Consider the following 22,936-nt stretch of genomic DNA (forward strand, 5'->3'; position numbering starts at 1 on the left):
TGAAGTACATTACCATGTCATCCCCTTCAGCATCTCCCGGCGCCGCCATTCTCTCTGTCTCTCTCTGCACTTTGCGGAGTTTAATCCCGGAAAAGAGCCCCCAGTGTTACCGTGCCAGATCCACGGCCCCGAACTGTAGTAAGGAAACCTCTGACAGTTACTTGAAGGTTCCGTGACTGGCTCGTAGCCGGCAACTAGCTTACTGTACAGGTCAACTCCGCTAGTAAAAAGATCGAAGGAGGCGTAGAAAAACTGCTTCACCGAACTTTATTTCTTCTCCAAGGCACGAACACCGCGTACAGTGGGCTGAAACAGTTTACTCACAGCGAGCATCGCCAACACAACTCTGGCTGCCGAGGGAGTTATTATATTCCTTTTACTAATTTTCTTTCCGCCTCTTCTGTTGCTAACCGTTACTTTTTCCCCTTCTCCTCTCTCTCCACACACACACCAGGGTAGTCCCGCAACACACATCCCGAATACATTTCCCATCAGGCTTCACCCTTAAAGGGCCATGCCTGTAACATTTAGCTAAAGTTATGACTCTGCCTGATGTTCGGACTTATTGCAATCCTGCAACCTGATGCCTCCCTAATGGTATGGTGTGATGGAAATGGACCTAAACCTCTAAAGTCGATTATACTTCAGTAGTGGTTTGAGAAGTTCACATGGATATTATGGGCTTTTGCATTGAGGACCCAGACTGTCACGGTTTAGCATGGCAGACCGTAGGGGTGTAGGGAAGGAGGACCCAGGCGCCGTGCTCTGTGTGTAAACAGTGCGTTTATTTACAGTGTATGGAACTAAACAACAATAAATTGCCGTGCTTTCCCCAGACTCCCGTGTCGTGTCTTCTCCCAGTGTTTGTGCTCTCCGCTCCCGTGTCTCAGCAATCCCCGTGCTGGCTGCTGTCTGGCACTCCACACCTCTCCTGGGGACACAATAGAAGCAGCCGTCAGGACACATATAACCGCGGGCATACACACACTAACTGAGCTCAACAGGATGACTAACGTGGAGTCTCACGCAATGATCCCGCGTCGGTGGGAGCTCCAAGACTCTCCTAAGTAGCTCCCCGGACGAGGCCTGATCAGCAGCAGGCAGTGTTGGGGAGTAACGGAATACATGTACCGCCGTTACGTATTTAAAATACAAAATATGAGTAACTGTATTCCGTTACAGTTACCGTTTAAAAAGGTGGTATTCAGAATACAGTTACTTTGTTGAAATAAATGGATTACACTGCGGTACTTTCCTGTTTCATATTGTCGCGGGTCAGGACTGTTTGGGTTTTGTTTGACAGCTACGTTCTTTTGTTCCGGGCGGCAGCGTTACGGTTGCCATGGTTACAGGGCGACGCTCTCTCTCTCTCTGCGACTGTGTGTTTCCTGGGTGAGAGAGCGCCTTTTCGTTGTTGTTGTTGTTGTGCTAAGCTAACAGGCAGAATGCTACAAGCATAGCTCTAAAGAATGTAGCATCATGGGCAGTGTAGTCCGTGTTGCAGGGAGAATGGACTGCCATACACGTTATGGGTCTGTGAGCGCGAGGAGGGAGAAAAAGGCAAGGCAAGGCAAGGCAAGGCAAGTTTATTTGTATAGCACAATTCAACAACAAGGGGAGTGGAAAGGTACGAGTTGTCATCGAGGAAAAACGGGAGCTGGAAGCATGTAAATATAATAAATATAATATAATAATAATATAATAATATAATAATAACCACTTCAGCCAAGAAGAGTGCCTGACGAGCCCAGTTGTAAGTAAGCTATTAGGACTCGACTGTACACCGTGTTTGTGTTTGTGTTTTCCTCCGAAAACAATAAGTTCCGTTGGAGCAGTCTTTCAACGCCTCTCTCTGTCTCTCGCAAGACAAGTTGACCCACACAACAAAGTAAAGCTATTTTTCGGCTACGAGCCGACAGGGACCCCGCCGTATTAGTCAGAGGTCCCTTTACTACAGCTCGGAGTCGCGGACCTTCAGTAATAGTAATAAATCACACAGCAATAGTACATTCACGTTGTTGTAAAAAGCATGATAATATATTAAGTAATCCAAAGTATTCAGAATACGTTACTCTCATTGAGTAACGTAACGGAATACGTTACAGAATACATTTTGGGGCATGTATTCTGTATTCTGTAATGGAATACATTTTAAAAGTAACCTTCCCAACACTGGCAGCAGGTGTGTGGCTTCGGGTGTGGCCAGTCCGCCAGCAGGCCTGAAGGCGCCCGCAGAAACACATATTCACACACGCAAACAGGGAGAAGGACAGCAACACCAAATATACATACAATGATAATATAATTCATAACTGCTCAGGGATCCTGGGTCACTCCGACCCAGGACCCTGACACAGACACCTTTGCATTCTAACATGCCATGACCTCGTCTGACTGCTAATTTTTCGTGTGCCAGAACAACTTTCAGACAAACAAGCATAAACAAGGTGCATATTGAGCTCACTAGTATTCTTCAGTTAGTTGACACGCTGAAAACACTCTCTTCCGTCCACTTCAATATAAAGTCAGCTACACCAACTGACTGGTTCCTTTCCAGCAACAGATTTGTCGTTAATGAACCTCTGTAGAGTGAGAGACATTCACCTTGTGTAAGAGAGAGAGAGGCTCGTCTACACAGCTCAGCCTGTTAGAGCAGACGGCAGCTGTCCGACCTGTGCTGTCACATATGGTTGATACCCCATGATGCAACTGGGCCAATTAAGGTTATCCCATGAGAGCATTTGCCACCTCGCGTGTTTACACACATGCTGGAATATCCGAGGTGATGCTGACAGATTTCTTGACAGCATCAGATGAAAAGAGTGTTAGTAGGTGCAAAAAGGGAGATTTGCACGTAAGACTTTGGGATAGAGTCCAACATTTGAGTGTTAACTCAAAGACTTAGTCAACGTATGGTTTCCATAATGTTGGTTTTAATGGCCACTTAAAGCTCAATGGGATGGTTACTGTAGGTGTTTTTTGTCCTTTTTGAACATTTATAATTGTGTTTTTGGATCATCTCCACAGACACATTCAAATTCTTAATAAGGTTAGTAACTTAGTTTTCAAACTCAGGGTTTTCTTAGGGGTTACAGTAGAAGAGAGGGTCACCAGGTATTTAAAGTGCAAACAGTCAAAGATTGAGACAATCTGATCAGCTTTAGTGTAGTTTTTAGACCTGCTATGTACAGTGCAGTAGATACAATGTGGTGACCAGTGTTGGGCAAGTTACTTTGAAAAAGTAATTAATTAGTTACTTCTTAAAAAACTGAGTTAGTAACTAAGTTACAATATTCTAAAAGTAATTAATTACTTGAAAAGTAACTATTGCGTTACTTTAAAAAAAAGTTTAACCCTCTGGGGTCCAGCGTGTAATTGGCCATTTTAACTACTTTTGATGTTTCCTCTACATTTCACCTTTAAAAACAGTTTATTTGCCTTGTTTGGTATCATCCTTTTCAGCACAACCTCACATGTCTGAATTTACAGTTATGTTTTCATTTTGACATACTGTATTAACACAATTGATCTAAAATCCGACAAAAAACATAAAATCAGAGTAGAAAAAGTTATATTTTTCACTGTAACAACCACAAACATGTTTAATGAATCATATTTCATAACTTTAAATGCAAATATAAATGGTCAATTTTAAAATCCTGTGCACAAGTTTTGCAAACAACAAAGTTATTTGCATCAATTTACCTTTTACCTTGATTTTTTTAATAACCATTTCAAACTATTTACAGAACAATCAGCTGTTCTTTATTCAATAAGATGCCACACAAATTATTTGTGCCACTCCAAAAAAATAATTTCTGTCCACTATAAAGGAGAACATCACAGCCTGATACCTGCAGGTCTGACAGCAGCAGGTGTATCACTCCTGTTTCTACCTGGAGACAGCAGCCGCCTCATTGTTATGACACACAACACAAAACTATCCACAACACTACACACTAACTACACAAGACAACACATTAGCTACACACTCCAAACACGATAAACGTCACAAATCTCTCACATCTTAAAACTCGCTCTCTCTCTCTTTTTCTGCGGTCTCTCTCTCTCTCTCTCTCTCGTCACTCCTAAAACTTCCCCTGTTTTTTTTGTTTTTTTCTTTAAGTGGTCATATGATTGGCTTACCACGACTACTTTATTCTTCCTCAGTCAAACAGCAGCACTCATGTGATTGTTTTGCCCCCTTAGCTCCAGGTGTTGTGCTAGACAGTGATCGTGATTGCCGTCTGCGGGAGCGCGCGCAGCTGCTTAAAGCTGTAGCGTCCAGTTTACTTACAGCTACTTCCGTGCAGCTGATATAAAATGCGGTAAGCTGAACACAGCTCCAACTGTCTGTTTGTTGAAAAATAGTAGTGGACCGCGTTTTCTTGTTAGTAACTGTAACGGCGTTGTAACGATAGGAATAGTAATTAGTTAGATTACTCGTTACTCAAAAAAGTAATGCCGTTAGTGACGCCGTTATTGTAACGCCGTTATTCCCATCACTGGTGGTGACGTCAGCATGAAGTGTGGTCTCTTGCTCCAGTGGAGGCCTTCTGCTCCCAGGTGCCCCATTAATCCTTTATGCAAGCTAATGAGCGTTCCTGGGGGAAGCTCGCAGAGGGAGACACTAGTTTTACTGCTTCATACTAAAGCAACTCACAGTTACTTATCTGCTCACTATTTTGAATTATTCTGCTAGATTTCTCTCATGTACCATGTTTGAATTAGGAAGCACAGATAGTTTATTAAGGGTGGATGCAGGAAACAGCCAGCCTGACTCTGTCCTGAGATTAAAAAATGCATCTGTTGACAGCTCTAAATCTCACTGATTAACACACTATATCACTTTTGCTCAGCATGAATTGAAATAAAGTTAAAAAGGGGAATTTTGTGGTTGTTTGTTTCACTTGGCTCTTTATTTCTCCTGGCATTAATTCCTGCTGTGTTACAAGTTTGTCGATGAAAACCTGCCAGGTTTAACTCATTATACCTTCCTCCTTCCTCTAGTTGGGCCCTCTGCTCCAGTAGACCAACATTTAAGTTTTCCTTTCTGGTGCCTAAACAGTTAAATTGTTAACCTTATATTCTTGATCTGTAGATTGTCGATGCTGTGTATCCTATAACCGTAGATGGACGTGTCTATGAAATCAACTTAAAAAGAACTGTATTATGGTTTTAACACGCTTTTATGAATAGATCTTTTGAAAGAAATTGCCATTAAAACTTGATGTCTGTAAACTGACCAAGTATAGCTGATTTATTAATAATCTACAGCTACCTTTTGGTCCTCTGGTTCCAGCTTCTCCATTGGAAGTATTTGCTGCTTTCTTTCAGTCTGGGCTGATTTTCTGTTTTCATAAATTCTTCTTCAATCTTAAAATGCATGAAACTATGACTGATTACCACCATTTTCTGTGATGTTGGAGAGCAAACAATAAATTAGTCAACAGAGGAAAACACTTGGCAGATTAACCCTAATCAGAACAATAAGAAATAAATAAGCTGCAGTTCTAGTGCCAAATAATTTTAATTCTAATGCGCTATTGAGCAGTTATGTAAATTGTTTAGAAAATCTCATCAAAATGCAAATGAAAAACATAACTAGTCTGATATTGCCATCTGCGTTACTAACGATGCAAACCGAATGTGTGATAAATATATAAAGGTTCCACTTATTGCTAAATATTAGCCAGTAAACAGCATTTATTACACAAACATTACAGTACATCGTTATTTTGAAGAGCGAGCACTCGGCAGCCGACACGCATGCGTCCTGGAGCTCCGTGCAGGCAGCGGGATGTAGCGCCGCTGCTGTGTCTCAGTGCGCACCGAGCATCCAGAGCGCACGGTTACAATGAGCTTCCCCATCGGTCCGACTGAGAGCCAGCGTCAGTACCGACATCCCAGCAGCAGACACACCGCCACAGACACCAGCTCCGTCCGCCCGCAGCAGGATGCCCGGGGGAAAGAGAGGGCTTGTGGCACCGCAAAACACTTTTCTGGAGAACATAGTCCGGCGTTCAAGTGGTGAGTCCACGCGTAGGAGCGAAGCTTGCTTTGGGTTTGGTTTTACCAGATCGCTTGGACCAGGACTTTGATGGAAAACAGTGTGTGTGTGTGTGTGTGTGTGTGTGTGTGTGTGTGTGTGTGTGTGTGTTTTATATCAGTGCAACGAGGGAGGTTTGGAGGATATAATCACATAAAGTCACTTTATACCTGCATTTATTTGTTTGCTCCCCGTGTGAGGCAACGTGAACCCAATATTATTCATCAGCTGATGCCCGTCAAACCCAAGCAAGAGATAAAAAAGAAGCTGATTTCAGAAATGAGAATATTTTCCAATCACATTGGATTTTGTTTGCGTTAAGGTCCCTCAACAGTTACAGTTTACGCATCGCCTTTAACTTTTCATGTTAAATTATTGAGTTTATGCGAGGCCATTATGTCGCCAGTTTTTTTAAAATAAAGTTTTTTTGTCATAAACTGAAGTTATTATTATTATTATTATTATTATTATTATTATTATTACACGGGAACAGACTGAAAGGACTACACAGTGGTTTGAATTTTTTATAGCATGCTCCGTCATGTAATGCTGTATCTGCGTTAGGTTTAGTTAGACGGAATGAACGATCTGCCTGGTTAAATAATAAAAACGTGCCCCCCTTTCCTTGAATTGCTAGGTATTACTCTGCATCACTGTTGACTGCTTTTTTGTGTTGTTTCTGCACGAGAGGGAAAAAAGCTATCTTTCTCGTAAACTGCGCCTTGTCTTGGCACCGGCCTGAAAACGCGCTCTCGTCTCTATTAGATTGATTGCTTTCCTTTATCTTCCCAAAAACGTCTGCCGGGTAATTGGCCGGAATGACTTGTGAACTGAGGAGGTTCAGGCTGTGTGGTGGTATTGAGGTCAAAAAGATGGTTCCGGAAAGGTGTTTCTGTCGCTTGCCCTTAGTCAAAAAAAAAAATTTGTTGTAGTTTCTCTCGTGTTATTTCGTTTTTCTTTTCTTCTGTTTAAGAAATCACAAATGAAACTGTCTGGGATGATGTGAGTAGCAAAAGATGTTGATGTTGTACATTGTTCTCTGGCCTGTCAGCTCCTCCATACCTCAGGATTGATCTCAGGATTGAACAAAATCCATCACCGACTGTTTCAGTGCACCTTGGCATTGATTGTCCAAGTCTCTGATGCTCTGCTGGAGTGCTGGAATATTTTTTTCCAAAACCATATTCATTTGATATTTGATATTTTAATTATAGTGGAGGAGAGTGCTGTCACATAAATCCGAAATCTCCCATAACTATTCAACTGAACGGAGGTTAGTGACTGCAAAATTCACAGCACCTGGCTCACATCACTTTCAGATTTGGTGTTTATGTGCCCTGAGCGTGGTCATCGGTAACACTGACAACTTCACCAGTGCCAAAATGTTCTGTCCCAGGATAAAAGCCTGAAAACACGCCAATCACTCTTCCATCAAGGGCACAAGGAGAGCCAAAAAAATAGCAAAATTCAAATTTACGTTTTACATTTACAAATGTAAACTTACATTTAAATGATGACAGCAGCCGAAGTGTGTTTATGTAGAACTTCAGTGAGTAATGATGGGTATACAACCCCAATTCCAAAAAATGGATCATGGCTTCTTCTTTGCAACCTGGATTTGTGGCTGGCATGGTGAACTCTGCTCACAGACAACGATTTCTAGAAAATGATGCTGTGATTTCCGACAGCATCTCTTTCAATTCCGTTCTACAGTTTATAGACATTGTTTTTTTGCAGATTGAGGTGAACCTCTGCCCATCATCACTTCTGAGAAACTCTCCCTCCCTAAGATGCTAATTTTATATCCAATCATGGTACTGACCAGTTAACAAAAGTTCCTTTAGCAGTTTGTTTTACTTTTCCAGCCCTCTGCATGTTCTGTTTCACAAAATCTATGAAACGTCGCTGAAGTCTTCTTTGTTTGCTCATGCATATCCACTATCCCTCCTCTGCACATGTCCAAACCATCTCAGTTTTGCCTCTCTAACTTTATTGCCCAACCTCTACTCTTCATAGCTGCCATCGATTCCTCCTTATTGTTCCTCTTCACTTCCTTATTTGTTAACTTTCCTCCATCCACCTTTGTCTCTATCTCATTTACTTCATTCATCAGCTCCTCAAAACACTCCTAACATTTTCTCAGGACACACCCTTCACTCATTAGTACATTTCCCTCTCTATCTTCAATCGCTCTAACCTGCTGCTCATCCTTTCCGGCCTGAGCTCTCTGCCTACCCAGTCAGTACAAGATATGCAAATCACAGCATTCTGTTTTGTTTTATATTTTAAAAAGCATCCTAGTTTTTTGGAGTTGGGGTTGTATTTCCAGCTGGAAGTTGAGTACTGCTAAGCAGCTCCTGTCATTTTTAAGGACATTGGAATGTGTTGGTAGGATGAGCTCTTACAGCACAACAGATTAAAAAAAACAAAAGACTTTAACCCTAGAACACTATCGCTGGGTGATTTACACCCGAGAAAATACATTTACATGATTTCTCACTCCTGCAGCTGTTTGCGTGTCGAGGAGCCTGTGCCATCACCAGGGAAGTCTCAAATGTCCCAGGAATGGGTGGACCAAAGACCAGCTTTCCAGAGTCATTATTTTGTTTTAGGAGTTTTATTTTTCATTTTGTTAGACATGGCACAGTTGAAAGTAAAAGAAGACCACTCTAATCTGTGATGTGTTGTCATATTTTGATATATTTGATTACTTTTCATTGGTTATATTATACCGGGTATAAATCACCCGGCATTAGTGATCGTGTTACTATTTATAGCGATAGTGTTCTAGGGTTAAATGTATTATTTCTTTCATTCGGCTTTAATAAAAATTAAACAGTAACAGGTTTCATAGCCTGTCACACAGTTCTTTAGTTTTTCTTCAGGTGCTCCCGTGGTATCTGCCTTCAGGCAGCCATACTGGGCAGATACCACAGTCCAGCTAACAACTTGGCTGGGATGAAAGAGGAGAGTGGGAAAAGGTCAAGATGATTCAATGTGTTTTTTGTGTGTGTGGCATTAAGTCTTAGTCAGCACTTTAATTTTAAAGAGCCCACAGGAGGCTGCAGTCATCAGGTTTCAGGCTTAAAACGAGAAGGTGATAAATTAAGTAACTCCCGTTCCCTTTAGTGCTGAAAAATCTGTTAAGTAATTGTTTGGAAAGTGACGCAGAGAACAGATGAGGCTGATCTTGTTCCGGACTCTTCTGTCCATCTCACCCCTTACCCATGATGCTCTGCGGATTTTTTGGGGGATCATTTTTCAGCTCCATCAGCACGTGAGCCTGAAGCATTTTGCACTAAATTAAATAAAAAAGTTATTTTAATCAAATGCCTGTTTCAAACTAAACTTTTGGGTGAATGAAAAATCTGGAGATGTTCTCCTGTGGGTGGTGCCAGAGAACACATCATATTAGGCTCAGTGGAGATGGTGGAAGGTGGACAAGGCCAGGTGAAAGTCTCAGATGTATTGGCAACCCATAAGTTTTTTCAGTTGTTCATTTACTAGATTGTTAGTGCAGACATCTGAGACTCGTGTAAGACTTGGCTTAGTTTTCATCAGTTCGCTGAACTCTGAATAAGATTTGAGGTTATGCTTTGCTGAGCTGATTATAAGTGAACTTACACCAAAAGTCCTCCTAGAAGCAAATTGTTTGTTTTTGCTTTGTGCATTTAAAAATCTTCAGTTTTCCTGAAACCACATACCACATTTCCATTTTCTGTAGGGTGTTTGAATGTTCTCTCTGGGTACTCTGGTTTTCTCCCACAGTCCAAAGACACGCAGTTTGTGGGGTTAATTGGTGGTTCTAAGTTGGACGTAGGTGTGAATGGTCTGTCTCTCTGTATAATCCCACCTCTTGCCCTATGGAGCAGGGACAGGCTCCACTACGTGGAAGTGGATTGATGGAAATTTCCAGCTAATCTGGTGTTGTGGGACATTGATTCAAAGGTTTTATTTCACACAAATAATATCCCTGCTGAGCTCTAAAGAACCCACTCTATACAGTACTTGGATTTTCTTTTCCATTGAATCCAGGAAAAAAAATAGTTACAGTGAAGTTTAAAAATATTATCCGTGATGCTTCCACAACCACAAAAACAAAATTCAAGGTGTTTTTACAAGCCATGTCCTGTTTGGATATGGCCTTCCACTCCTCATTTTTCATGTTGTAGAAGCGCTTTCTCATAACAGGAGGGGCTGTTAAAAGAAAAAAACTTCTCTTCTTGTAGCAGGAAAGAAAAACGTGTCAGTGGAGACATAAAATCAGTGAGAATATCATTTTAAAACAAAGTCACTGAAAACCAGCCCCAGGTGATACTTTGACTGTCAGCCTGCTGTTACGGCTTCATGAAGACAGTTAATATTATAAAAGGTCACCGTTCCCCTTTGAATATACTCGCACACTTTCAAATGCCATCTATATGCTTTTCCAGTATATCTGTGGTCACATGATCATTGCAAGGCGTTCAGCTGATGAGTTTTTAAAAAATATACAATTGTTAAAAATCAAATATCACCCAGTCAGTGCTGGCAGGCCAATGCAGTGATAGAGGTTTTCCCCTGACTACAGCAAGAACGTTTTTATGATCGCTTTTTTTTATCATTAGATGGCTGACTGGTGAAATCAATAGAGTGTGCTGCTTGAGGGTTTTACTCATCAGTCTGTAAATGGCTGAAAGAGCTGCTGACACACCTTCAACAACTCATCCGCTCGTGTCTCACTGCAGAAATTTTATTGTCTTTCCAGAGCTTAAATGCTGTTTCACAGAGTTTTCCTCAATGCTGTAAATGTAGAACAGGTGGAAATGCTGCTTTTTGTGCATACATGCAGTCTTATTTGATTGGCTGCTACAGTATCTTTTCATCCTAAAATCCAGCCTTTTACCAGCCAACTGTTTTTATTTTGGAAGAGAGAAGTCTCTCTGAGTTACCAGGACAATATTCCTGGCAGGTGATAAGGGACATCACTGCTTTTGCATGTTCATTCCAAATACTGCTGTCTGTTTTTTGACTTCTCAGACATGTTAACCAATGAGTTAGCTTCATAAATATCCATTCTCTTCCGCTTATTCAATTCAGGCCCACATTGGGGTTGGAGCCTATCCCAGCTGTCTTAAATCAGCGGTCCCCAACCTTTTTTGCGCCACAGACCAGTTTAATGTCAGACAATGTTTGCACGGACCAGCCTTTCAGGTGTCGCGGACAAATACAACAAAATAAAATGATACAACCAAGACAAAAACTGTGGTCTTTTGTAAATATAATAATAAATGTGAATTCACTGTGTAATTGTGTAAATTTATTAGCAGCGTCCTCCTGAAATGCGCCAACAACATTGAGAGCAACGTCCTCCTTTAATGCTCTCTGGTCGCTATGGTAATGCGTAAATATTTCTTTCAAAATAAGACACACAACTACAACACGGGAAAAGACAGAGTTAATGATAAAAACCCTGAAAACCATAAATTTCACACCCGAGCCTTATCTCTCGCGGCCAGGTACCAAACAACTCACGGACCAGTACAGGTCTGTGGCCCGGGGGTATGGGAGCGCTGTCTTAGGGTGAGAGGCAAGAGACCGTTAGCCTCACATAGAGACAACCATTCGGGCACCTAGAAACATCATTTAATCTAACCCCACTAACTGCATGTCTCTGGGCTGTGGGAGGAAGCTGGAGTACCTGGAGAGAACGCAAACACGGGTTGAACATGCTCCACACAGAAAGACCGGCCTGATGGTGGAAAAGGAGGTGTATGCTGTGAGGCAACAGTGTTAATCACTGCACCACCATGCAGCCCTTAAATATACTTTATATAATTAGTTACTATTACAGTGAACCTTTATTTACTTTGTTAACATTATGATATTGTTATTTGCTGTAATCACCTACTTTTTAATGGAAAGAGCCTTGAAAATGAAACAGTTGTTACTATTTTCTTGCTCGTGTGTTTTGTTGTGATTTCGAGGAGATGCAAACATCGGAGAGATCGGATAGATTTAGCTGAAGTCTTTTGGGATTTCCTTATGCAGCAGCTGACTGTCAGCTTGAGGATGTTTAGGTGTATAAAACAGACAGCGACAGGAGAGTTTGGGAGATGTGTTGTGCACGGCTTAACAATGAAAAGGTTATTTACTTTAAAAGCTCAGCTGCCTCTTTAGCTCAGCGGGTGAGCAGACAACCTCGTGGCCAGAGTGCAGCAGCCTGGCTTCAAGTAACCCATGGACCTTTGTAGCATGTCTTCCCTCTTCTCTCTCTCTCCCCCTTTTCTGTCCATTTTCACTGCTTTACTATTTAATAAATGCAAACATCCATCCATCCATCCATTCGCTTCCGCTTATCCTTTTTCAGGGTCGCGGGGGGCGCTGGAGCCTATCCCAGCTGTCATAGGGCGAAAGGCGGGGTACACCCTGGACAGGTCGCCAGTCTGTCGCAGGGCTAACACATAGGGACAGACAACTATTCACACTCACATTCACTCGCACATTCACACCTAGTGGCAATTTGGATTATCCAATTAACCTATCCCCACAAGCTGCATGTCTTTGGACGGTGGGAGGAAGCCGGAGTACCCGGAGAGAACCCACGCAAACACGGGGAGAACATGCAAACTCCACACAGAAAGACCCCGGCCTGGTGTTGGAATTGAACTCAGGACCTTCTTGCTGTGAGGCAACAGTGCTAACCACCGTGCCACCGTGCTGCCCATGCAAACATGCCAAAAAAAAAAAAACCCTTAAAAGATCATCTTGGCCCATTATGATTAGGGTGTTATTTCTCTGAGTTTGGCTATCAGTTATATATATATTATTAAATGGTTCAGCAATATCTGGGTATTTCATAGCATGAAGAGCAGTCATGGCTGTTTCCAGCTTTTCCAAAAACAAGATGGTAAAAGTTGATGCACTAGATGGCTTTTACTTTGAAAAGACTCTAAGGAATTAAACAAAGTTTTGGCCTACCCTGCAGTGCTGCTGATTGGGCTGTGTTTAGTGTGATAGGTTGATGCATAACTCATGAGCAGTGATAATTTGTTGGGTTAGGCACAAGGAGGGAATCAAAGGCACAGTGGGGCCAGAGCCATCAAGTAAGTAAATCTTTCTCATGGGCTGTTTTAATTTCAAGTAAAGGAATAATGTGTTTTGTTTTATTTCATTGTTGTACACAAACAATACCCGTCCTCCATATTTCTTTAGTCATAGTTGCTCCTGATAAAGAGTCATTTATCATTTTTAGCTTTGATTGTATTGAAATGCAGGACTTAGTCTTTTCACAAGTGTAGCCTTTTTTACTGGTCATTGGAGCACAGGCGCTACACCTCAAATACATTAAGAGTAAAAAACTGAACCTCGCTAATCCTGAAACCCAATGTGTGTGTGTTTTAATATACTCCAGATAATTTATGTACAAAAAATTGAATATGTCATTGGGACTGCTCACATCTGTTAAACTTTAGCAGCATTATGATGTGCATGAGATTTGTACAGCTAATTGTTAAACAGTCAAAACCTTCTGCATTGTTCTCCTCAGTGACCAAGCTATCACCATGCAGAATATATCAAATGAATTATTAATGTCTGTGTGGTTAAAAAGGGAAAGGAGAAAGGGCAAGAAGCTGCTGGTGGTATTTTTCCTCTGCCCTGATGTTTCTGCAGTCTCATTTTTGCCAGACTGTAGCTGCTGGGTAACTCATTCAGGTTGAACAAGAGGGTTGGGGAGGTTTATGATTTTCTCACTCATTCTTATAGATTGCATGTCTGGGGGAATTTGTGTTCATTCTTGTTCATAAGGTCATGTCCATTATTTATTTTGTCCTTATAAGTAAAACTGACTTGAAGAATCAGGTTCAGGTGATTTTTGTATCCATAAAGTTCGACTAAATATTCATGATGCAGATGTGTTTTTCTATCTGATAAGCTAAACAATGAATAAAATGAAAACAGTAATAAACACTAACAAAATATATAGCATACTATACATGGTATTAGGGCAGGGCAATATGGCCAAAAATATTTATCACGATATAATATTTTAAAATTTACGATAACGATATAACTGACGATATAAATGACGCGAGACAAAATACTTTACAACTCCACATCCACAACCCATCAATATATTTTCACTTAAACAAGCAGCTGTTTTTTATGTGCATTAAAGTTATATAAAAATTTAACAGTGCAAATGCAAATTCCTTGCTGAAAGTTTAACTAAAAGGCATGTCCAGTGGAAATTGGCCGACATATCTTCAGCCATGTATAATTTCCACAAAACCTAGATTATACACACACAATAGGGTAATATTATGTTGAAGCACAGTACGTATCACTCCGCGAGGCTCCTGCCTACAATAGCCGTAATGCTCCAACAATCCATCAAGCGGTGCAGGTTCGTAGCTTCGTAGTAAAACATTTTTTGACAGATTTTCGAGCGCCGTGTACCACATAAAATCAGTTCGAGGTCAGTAACATTATATCTTTATATTTATATATATTATATCCTAACATTATACCGGTATTACCGTGAACGGTATGATATGGCGCAAGCCCTACATGGTACACTGTACACAGCAAAATCTCCAGTGTTAAATTAACACTAGAGAGTGTCTATATGGGTCCACACCTCTGAGTGTTAAATACAACACTGTTGAGTGTTAAATTAACACTTTTGACAGTGTTATATGTTTAAAAGTAACCTAGTCAGTTTTGAAGATTAACAAAGACTATCACTGAGCAGTGCTGATTTTCTAACACTGGAAAATAACTCAAAATGTTAGAAATATTCCAGTGTTAGAAAATCAGCACTGCTCAGTGTTAGCCATTGTACAGGCAGGGAATTATTTATAATACAATGTTACAGTGTTTAAGAGAAATAAGTATTTGATCCCTACAAAACCATCAAAAGGCAAACAGGAAGCTTGGTGAGAAGGTGACAACTTTTGGTTCAGTTATTTGGAAACAGAGGAAATGAACTTCAGTCGCCTTCAGTCTGGAGCTCTGTGCATCTCCATCCAGCTCCATCAAGTCTCAAGGGTTGAGGAGGCTCATAAAACAGGTGGTGGATCAGCCCAAAGCTACACAAGAGGAGCTTGTTAACGATCTGAAGACAACCACAGTAACCAAGAACTGCACTGGTAACACACTACATTATAATGGACTCAAATTTTGCAGCCCCATCTTAGGTTTGACAGTAAACATCTAAATGAGTTGGAGAAGGCTTAGGAGAAAGTGTCGTGGTCAAAGAAGAACCAAAATTAAGCTCGACTCGCCATGTTTGGAGGAAGAGAAATGCTGAGGATGACCCAAAGAACATCATCCTCAGAGTCAAGCATGGAGGTGGAAACATTATGCTTTAGGGTTGTTTTTCTGTTAAGGGTACAGGATGACTTCACAGTATTAAGGAGTGGCTGTAGCTCGGGAGGTAGAGCAGATCATCTACTGATCGGAAGGTTAGTGCTTCGATCCCTGCCGATCCCGGGCATGCCAAGCATCCTCGGGCAAGATACTAACCCCAAGTTCTCTTCGATACATCCATCGGAGTATGAATGAGCGTGAATATTAGATAGTAAACATTGAAGGATGTGCTTGTGTGAATGGGTGTGATTGGGTGAATGTGCATGTTATAGCTTTGAGTGCTCAGGGGGAGTAGAAAAGCACTATATAAGAATCAGTCGATTTACCCCTTTTGAAGTCTGTCTTACTGCATGCTGGCTCACAGAGTTCTTGCTTGCTGTAATCGTTCCTCCTCATGTTACCAGTGCAGCATGTCCCCTCCGCTGTGAGAAGTTGTTTCAGAGTTAGTCTTTTTAGTGTAAAACACCCTCTAAACCTGCTTTTAGCTTTATTGATGGTCAAACCATTTCCTCTGGTTTAATAGCTTTGCAACAAGAGCTCTAACAAATCGGTTTAAAGTCGAATCACTTTTTTGTGGTTTGGCTAAACAAAAGGTTCATTACTAGTATAATAATATAGTATATTTAAAGCAAAGCTTAATGAACCTTTACAATCAGTTTTCAAAGATCAATTAAAGTATGCATCCTCTGAAATTCTGAGGTCCTCAAACCAGAGACTCTCCTTTAATCTCTTCCCACTAAGACTACAAACAGAACAACATGTTGGCTTCATGAAAAGCAAAACTAAAACTGACACGGCCAGTCTAACACATCTTTATCCAGTCCTCCTCAGAGGCTAAGAAGCTTTGTAGCCTTTTATCTGTTATTTATATTTGATGCTGTCTGGAGCTGATGTTCTGTCTTTCCTGTCTGTCTGTCAGAGACCAGCTTTCTCCTGGGAAACGCCCAGATCGTGGAGTGGCCCATAGTTTACAGTAATGACGGATTCTGCAAGCTGTCTGGCTTCCACAGAGCCGAGGTCATGCAGAAGAGCAGCACATGCAGGTACAAGTCAAATTAGATTTTGTATCATTACCAGACATTTGAAGTGGACCTGATATGTTTTTATTTGTTTTCTGGCATATATTTACTGTTGCACTGAAGGATGTTCAAATTAAAAATATCTGAAAGTTCAGGTAATAAACTGAAAAACTTAGTAAACTGCAGTCAGAGCAGTTTACTTGTATGTGATTGGCTGCGACCAAAGTCGACCTGCCTGCTTGTTGTTTGAGCCTAACATCTGGAAGGAACAGCCAATCAGAAGAAAGTTGGCTAAAACACAGCTTAAGACAGTGGGTTGATTGAGGGGTGCATCAAGGTCCAGCATGAGATCAACTATTTTGAACTCTGAATTATGCAGAGCTACTGTCTTTGAGTCCAAGAAGAAAAAAGGTGGAAATAAGAATAGGTTCATTTTAAAGACTGCAAATATGCACGTATTGTTGTGTAACAGCATTATTAGTTATAGCGTGGTAATGGAGCAATAATCCAATCCCAGTTTAGGTATATATGCATTAAATTTCATCTTCACATTTGCATACAGTCCTTTGCTGAATTTCTAGTAGACTCATATGTCTTATTTAGCTCCCGGGTTTATGCATTTTTAATGGTTTATTCTTCAGTGAAGAGTGGGACTCATAAAAAACCAATATATATTTATATATTTTTTTCAACACTATTGTATTTATAACCACACCAGACTAGCCATGATTCACAGCTCAAACCCTGTCACTTTCAAAGTTCTCTATTTAGCCTGCAAAGATACACACAAACAAAGAAAAGGTTTCAAAGTGTCAGTTGTTTTGCACCTCCCTAATTCTGTCCTCCTCTAGCCAAAAGAAAAACTCTTGTTTTGAAAGAGAGGAAGTAGAGAGAGGATGGCACACCACTCAGTGAGTGTCTGAAATGAATCCAGTCTGGAGCTGTCAGGGGAGCTCTTCCCGGTCCACCTCGAGGACGGTGCCCTGCTCGCCTGTCAGTCAAGATGTTTTAAAATTTGACTCCCTTTCCTCAGGCTGCTCTCAGATGTGACTGGAGGGTGGTGTGTGTGTGTGTGTGTGGCGTGGGTGGGGGTGGGGTCGGCCTTGACTAGCCTGCAGATAAAAAGACTCCATTCGGACACTGAGCTGAGTGAGAACAGAGACACGGATTTATCCCTGTGCTTCCTGCTGCTCTGGGCTGAAGAGGACACTGAGACTGACAATGCGCTCAGTCGTGACACTGAGAGGATTGAAGAGGCCACTGAGAGCTTAAACTTACAGGCTGCTGCCAAACTGATGGAAGACAGCAGCCTGTTAATGGGGTCCAGAGACATTTCTTTTTCTTTTTAGTCTTTTAACTGTGGTACAAAAGGTATGAATCGGTAACAGTGGTGCAGATGTGCTGACATTTCACATAAAATCCTAATAGCAGTAAGTCAAGGAAAAAACAAAACAATTTCATAAAAAGTGAAGGTAGACCTCTTCAGCTGCGAATTGAAGATGAAACATTATGCTATACAAATTGCAGTGTTTTGCGTTTGGATTTTTATCAGCCAACCTACAAAGGACTCGTGTCTTAGACTGGTCCCATAGGCCGATCACCACACCACTACACGTGTATTGCTGGATTTCCCAGTAATTCAACATGCAAATGTGGAAAGCCAAAGCCCGTGAAAGCAGGAGACCCCCATACAGAACAAGAAAGATATGACATTAATTAACTTAAGAACTGTGGGCAGATTAAGCAGCTTTAGTCTGCCCACACTGATTCACAGATTCACTTATTGGATGGATAGAAAGGCCAGCGGAGGATGTGGGCTGGCACTGACAACAGCTAATCCTAAACTAATGCTGTGCTTGATTTTTCACATCATTTCACTGAACAATTTTCCTTATGCCTGTCTTCAGCTCGCAGTAAGGCCAGGTTGAATTTTCCACTCTGCTTACTAATATGTCTGACATCACTGGTGACATTGCTAGAAGGCGACATTCAACTTTGGCCCATTCCATTAGAGGTTAGAGGGTGGGGTTAGATGTCAAATCCCAGTTTTCTGAAAACGTCCAATTTCTGTGTTCACATCATGGTGCTGTGGTGGGTAGCACTGGTGCCTTACAGTAATGGTCCTAGGTTTGAATCCAGTCTGTAGCCTTTCCATGTGGGGCTTTAGCCTTTCTTTGGTAGACCTGTCCGGGGTGTACCCTGTCTCTTGTTGTATGATAGCTGCTGTTGGCTCCTGCATCCCTGATTTGGATTTAAAAAAATGGATGGCTATACTCTGCATTTCTAACCAAAAGATGTTGAAATTTAATAAAATCCTCATTTTAAGTTCTTTGGCAAAGCTGGAAGAAAACATAAAAGCATTTACTGAACTCAAGGATGAACTGATCAGGATCTGGTCACTGAGTTTGTTTGTGTATCAAGGAAAGATCAAGTGAAAGTCTAAACTGATATTTCATTTTCAAATGGTCGATGGTCACCTGCACTGTGGCAGCATAATGGATAAAATAGTGACTGAATCTGTGCCCACTCTAAAAAGTACAAATGTGTGTGGATGTGCAAACTGGAACTGGAATTTGATCTTGGAAAACAAAGTAGGAGAAATGTATAAATGTTCCCTTTATGGAATGATTACAGCCCAGAACAAATCTGCACTCACATCCCTGTGAGCCCAATTTATCCTTTAGCCGTTGCATCACTTTATTCTATTGAACCAAACATAAGAATTAATGGAGTTTTGATGGTGATATAACACATTGACAGTACCATTAATAACATATATGAAATATCATACAGAGGCATGAAAGACTGATGATTGATTGTTGCAGTTTCTCATATTGCTTATTTCCCTTCACAGTTTTATGTACGGAGAGCTGACAGACAAGAAGACCATTGATAAAGTCAGACAGACGTTCGACAATTATGAATCTAACTGCTTTGAAATCCTGCTGTACAGAAAGAACAGTGAGTGTTCACTTCAGTTATTTCTTGATGTGTCTCATCATGTCTTTTATGTAATTTTTTAACACATATACATTACTGATAGCCTTCTGTCTGCATTGTTGTCATCATTTCTATCAGTGTGTATTCAGTTGAGTTATGTTAAGTTCAGTTATGTTTTTGTATTCTGATTTTAACATTCTATCAATCGATTATTTCTAATGAACATGTTCTTTTCATTTTTATTTTATTTTACATGTCCTTGACAGACTTTTTTTTATTTATATGTCTTTAAGGATGTGAGATTTAAATCACTGCTCATGTTAGATAAAGGCAATAAATGGAGGGCAGATACAATTTGATAAAATGAATTAAAAAATGTAAACACAGTGTTGTTGACTGTGTATTTGAACAATAGTAAAGTATACCAACTGGGCATAACATTATGACCACCTGCCTTGCCTCATCCAGCTTGACTTCTTTCCATAGTGCATCCTGGTGCCAGGTATTTCCCATGTAAGTGACGCAGATGTATCCGGTTTTCCACACGATGTAAAAGATTCATCATCACCTTTTTCCATTCCTCCGTTCTCCAATGCTGATGCTCACATGGCCACTGTTGGTGCTCTCGGCATGGATATTAGTCAGCGTGGTCACCCTGACTGGTCTGCGGCTATGCAGCCCCATACAGAACAAATTGTGATGTACTGTGGATTCTGACATGTTTCTATCAGAACCAGCTTTAACTTTACTGGCAATTTGAGCTAAAATAGCTCATCTGTTGGATCACATGGAACAGATTTCGCTCGACACATATGAATGAGACTTGGCTGCCCATGACCCTGTTGCTGGTTCACCACTGTTTCTTCTGTGGGCCTCTTTTGATAGATACTATCCACTGCAGGAAAAACCCAGAGCCCGTCACAGGTCCTTGTGAAAGTTGCTTAAATCCTTACACTTGCCTCTTTTTCCTTCTTCTAACACATTAACTTTAAGGACTAAATGGACTCTTTATCTGTATAAGGTCTTTAAGTCTGAGCTGTGTCCGGGTCCAAAGTCAAACGAACACTGCAGCATCACTGAGAGTTTAAAAACTGTATAAATTCTGTCATCTGTAATAAAATGATCAGTATGGCTGCTCTACCAGGTGTAACAATTAAGTTTAACATTCAGGCATCCATGAAAACAGGTTTTATGAAGTTAAACAGAGTAAGAAGATAGCAGGGAGTTAGCTCGCTAGTTTCCATCTAAACATACCATGTTCTGACTGAGGGATTTCTGAAAAAATTAAAACATACAGCTCTGCTATCACTTCTGACATAAATGAAGACAGAAAACTAAACAGTAGTGACGTTTGTAGGGCTACTGAAGTTGGGCTAGCTGGTATGTAACGGTGTGCTACATGGTGGCTAGCTACACAGCTAGGGTTAGCATACTATAAACACATTACCACAGTGAAAACTTTTTTCCACTTGATAAAAGTTAACGTGAGGGTTCCCGATGGTTAGGGACAAACACAATTGTATGACAGAATCCTGAAAATGGACCAAACAACTGAACAACTGAGATAATCCATCCACAATACCAGGTTAGTCATTAATATACTGCTGCCTGTGCTGGGCTGTAATCACATAACAAGGTTTTAAAAACTGAGCTTTAGAATGAACAGTGGTAATAAAAACTGAGAGAGGCGGACAGTGATTACAGCCTTTTTTTTAGAGGCTTCTTCAGATTAAGTAGAACAAGATACAAAGCATTAAAATACGTTAAAAACACAACAACCTTAATAAACGCAGAGTAGTTTGGACCCGGAAGCAGGGTTCATATGTCAACACTTAAAGACCGGATATCCCACCCACTAACAGGAGCCATGAGCCATTCACTTTACCTGTCAGTGCTTATAATGTTAACCTGAGAGGTACTAGATCAGCGTGTTAGGACAACTGACAAGCTGGAACTACAAAATGGTCCATCTTTGAGTGCAGAATGGAGAAGGAAATAAAAACTTTTACCATGGCACAAATTTGATGACAAATTATGAGAGCAGGGCCCTCATAGAGGCGTTTGTGTAATACGTGAATGAGGCGAATTCTTTATGTGTGAAGTATTTTCTCTTCTTTTCCTTAGTACACGTAGATTAATTGTTTTGCTTCTTTATCTACTGGCTTCCTTAGGGTGCCATCCACTGCCCCCTTAAAAGCGGAAAGAATATCACTTTGACCTCTGACACATCCACTTAGTTCAATTGCCATGTTTACCACTCTCACAAAGTACCCAAGTGCCACGTGAGTGCTGGTTCAGGACTCAACTCAGCCTTTTGTACTAATGAGTTAGCATGTTCATTGCCACAAAATTGCTTAAATTTCAAAGTAAGAAAGCAGAATATGATATTTCTTTTTATTTGACTTGTGTTTTTAAAATAAATTAAATTAAATTTTATTTATATAGCACCAAATTACAACAACATTCATCTCAAGGTGCTTATATACAATCAGACGACCCCCTATGAGCAAGCACTTTTTGAAAAAAATACCCTTTAACCAGATATAAAAATAATGGTTATCACACACTGGTGTGTAATTCAGTTGTTTTCTTTATTAAGATAAATATCTCTAAAATCCATTATTGGCATATAGATTTAAACGTATATATATATATATATATATATATATATATATATATATTTTTTTTTTTACATTTATTTTAATATCTGATACAGACTTATGAAACCAACCACATTTGACTCAGTGGCACAAAGATTGTCTTCTGAGAGTCTTAATGTGGTTGCTTGGTCCTGATAATGGAGCATAATTAATGGCTAGATTATATTTATATCTGCCCTCTGTTGATTGTTTGAGCAAGCCCAGAGCAGCAATTTAGATGTGAAATCACTTTAATCTGTTTTCTGCAAAGACAGCAGAGATGTCATAAAAGCTAGTGCAGTAATAAAAAATTTTTTTTCCACAAATTGTTCCACAAATTGTTCCAACATATATTTTTCACATTTTGAAAGAAGTGGTCAAAGGTTTGTGGACACCCTAACACAAACCCCTAATGGAAGCATTGATAAGTAGTTTGAAAAATTCTTTTAGTAAAGCAACATAAAAGTATAATGTTTCAAACCTAGTAAGGATTCCACAAGAGATTGTTCAGATTACATTTGGTAAGGTTATTTCGAGCATCATGGATGTTAAATCCTCAATGGTGACACTGTCTTGGGTCTATTTGTTATTTTGTTTTATAGTGACTCCCTTTGGACATATGTACTCTAAGATTTGATGATGTTTTGTTGCAGGAAGTCCTGTTTGGTTCTACATGCAAGTGGCTCCCATCAGGAATGAGAATGACAAGGTGGTGCTGTTCCTCTGCACTTTTAAGGACATTACCCTCTTCAAGCAGCCCATCGAAGATGAAACTACTAAAGGTGGGTGTTTTCACACTGCACAAATGTTTCTCTCCTTTTGTTGAAGATAAGTTTTGTGTGGAGGACGACGGAGGGCCCAAAGTCTTGACAGATTTGAAAACCCGACGCTCCCTAGTGCAGATGATGATCAGCTTGGTGCTCTGAACCACTTGAAAA

The 22,936-nt window shown here is 40.5% G+C and overlaps 1 protein-coding gene across 1 annotated transcript; it reads left to right on the forward strand.

Moving 5' to 3' along the window:
- Positions 1-5,857: 5,857 nt before the first annotated feature.
- Positions 5,858-22,857, forward strand: LOC145422600 (voltage-gated delayed rectifier potassium channel KCNH5-like). Its single transcript, XM_080294142.1, has 5 exons — positions 5,858-6,030; positions 15,062-15,180; positions 16,320-16,443; positions 19,274-19,380; positions 22,652-22,857. The coding sequence occupies exons 1-5, from the start codon at positions 5,858-5,860 to the stop codon at positions 22,822-22,824; spliced, it is 696 nt and encodes a 231-aa protein (XP_080150268.1). The 3' UTR covers positions 22,825-22,857.
- The last annotated feature ends 79 nt before the right edge of the window (positions 22,858-22,936 follow it).

The sequence above is a fragment of the Astatotilapia calliptera genome, chromosome 19 (assembly GCF_964374335.1).
Source record: "Astatotilapia calliptera chromosome 19, fAstCal68.1, whole genome shotgun sequence".
NCBI classification, from domain to species: domain Eukaryota; kingdom Metazoa; phylum Chordata; class Actinopteri; order Cichliformes; family Cichlidae; genus Astatotilapia; species Astatotilapia calliptera.

Coding starts and splice junctions, on each gene's coding strand:
- LOC145422600 (XM_080294142.1), top strand. CDS start 5,858: ATGAGCTTCCCCATCGGTCCGACTGAGAGCCAGCGTCAGTACCGACAT. Junction 15,181..16,319: donor AGTAACCAAGAACTGCACTG/GTAACACACTAC, acceptor TCTGTCTGTCAG/AGACCAGCTTTCTCCTGGGA. Junction 16,444..19,273: donor CAGAAGAGCAGCACATGCAG/GTACAAGTCAAA, acceptor TTCCCTTCACAG/TTTTATGTACGGAGAGCTGA.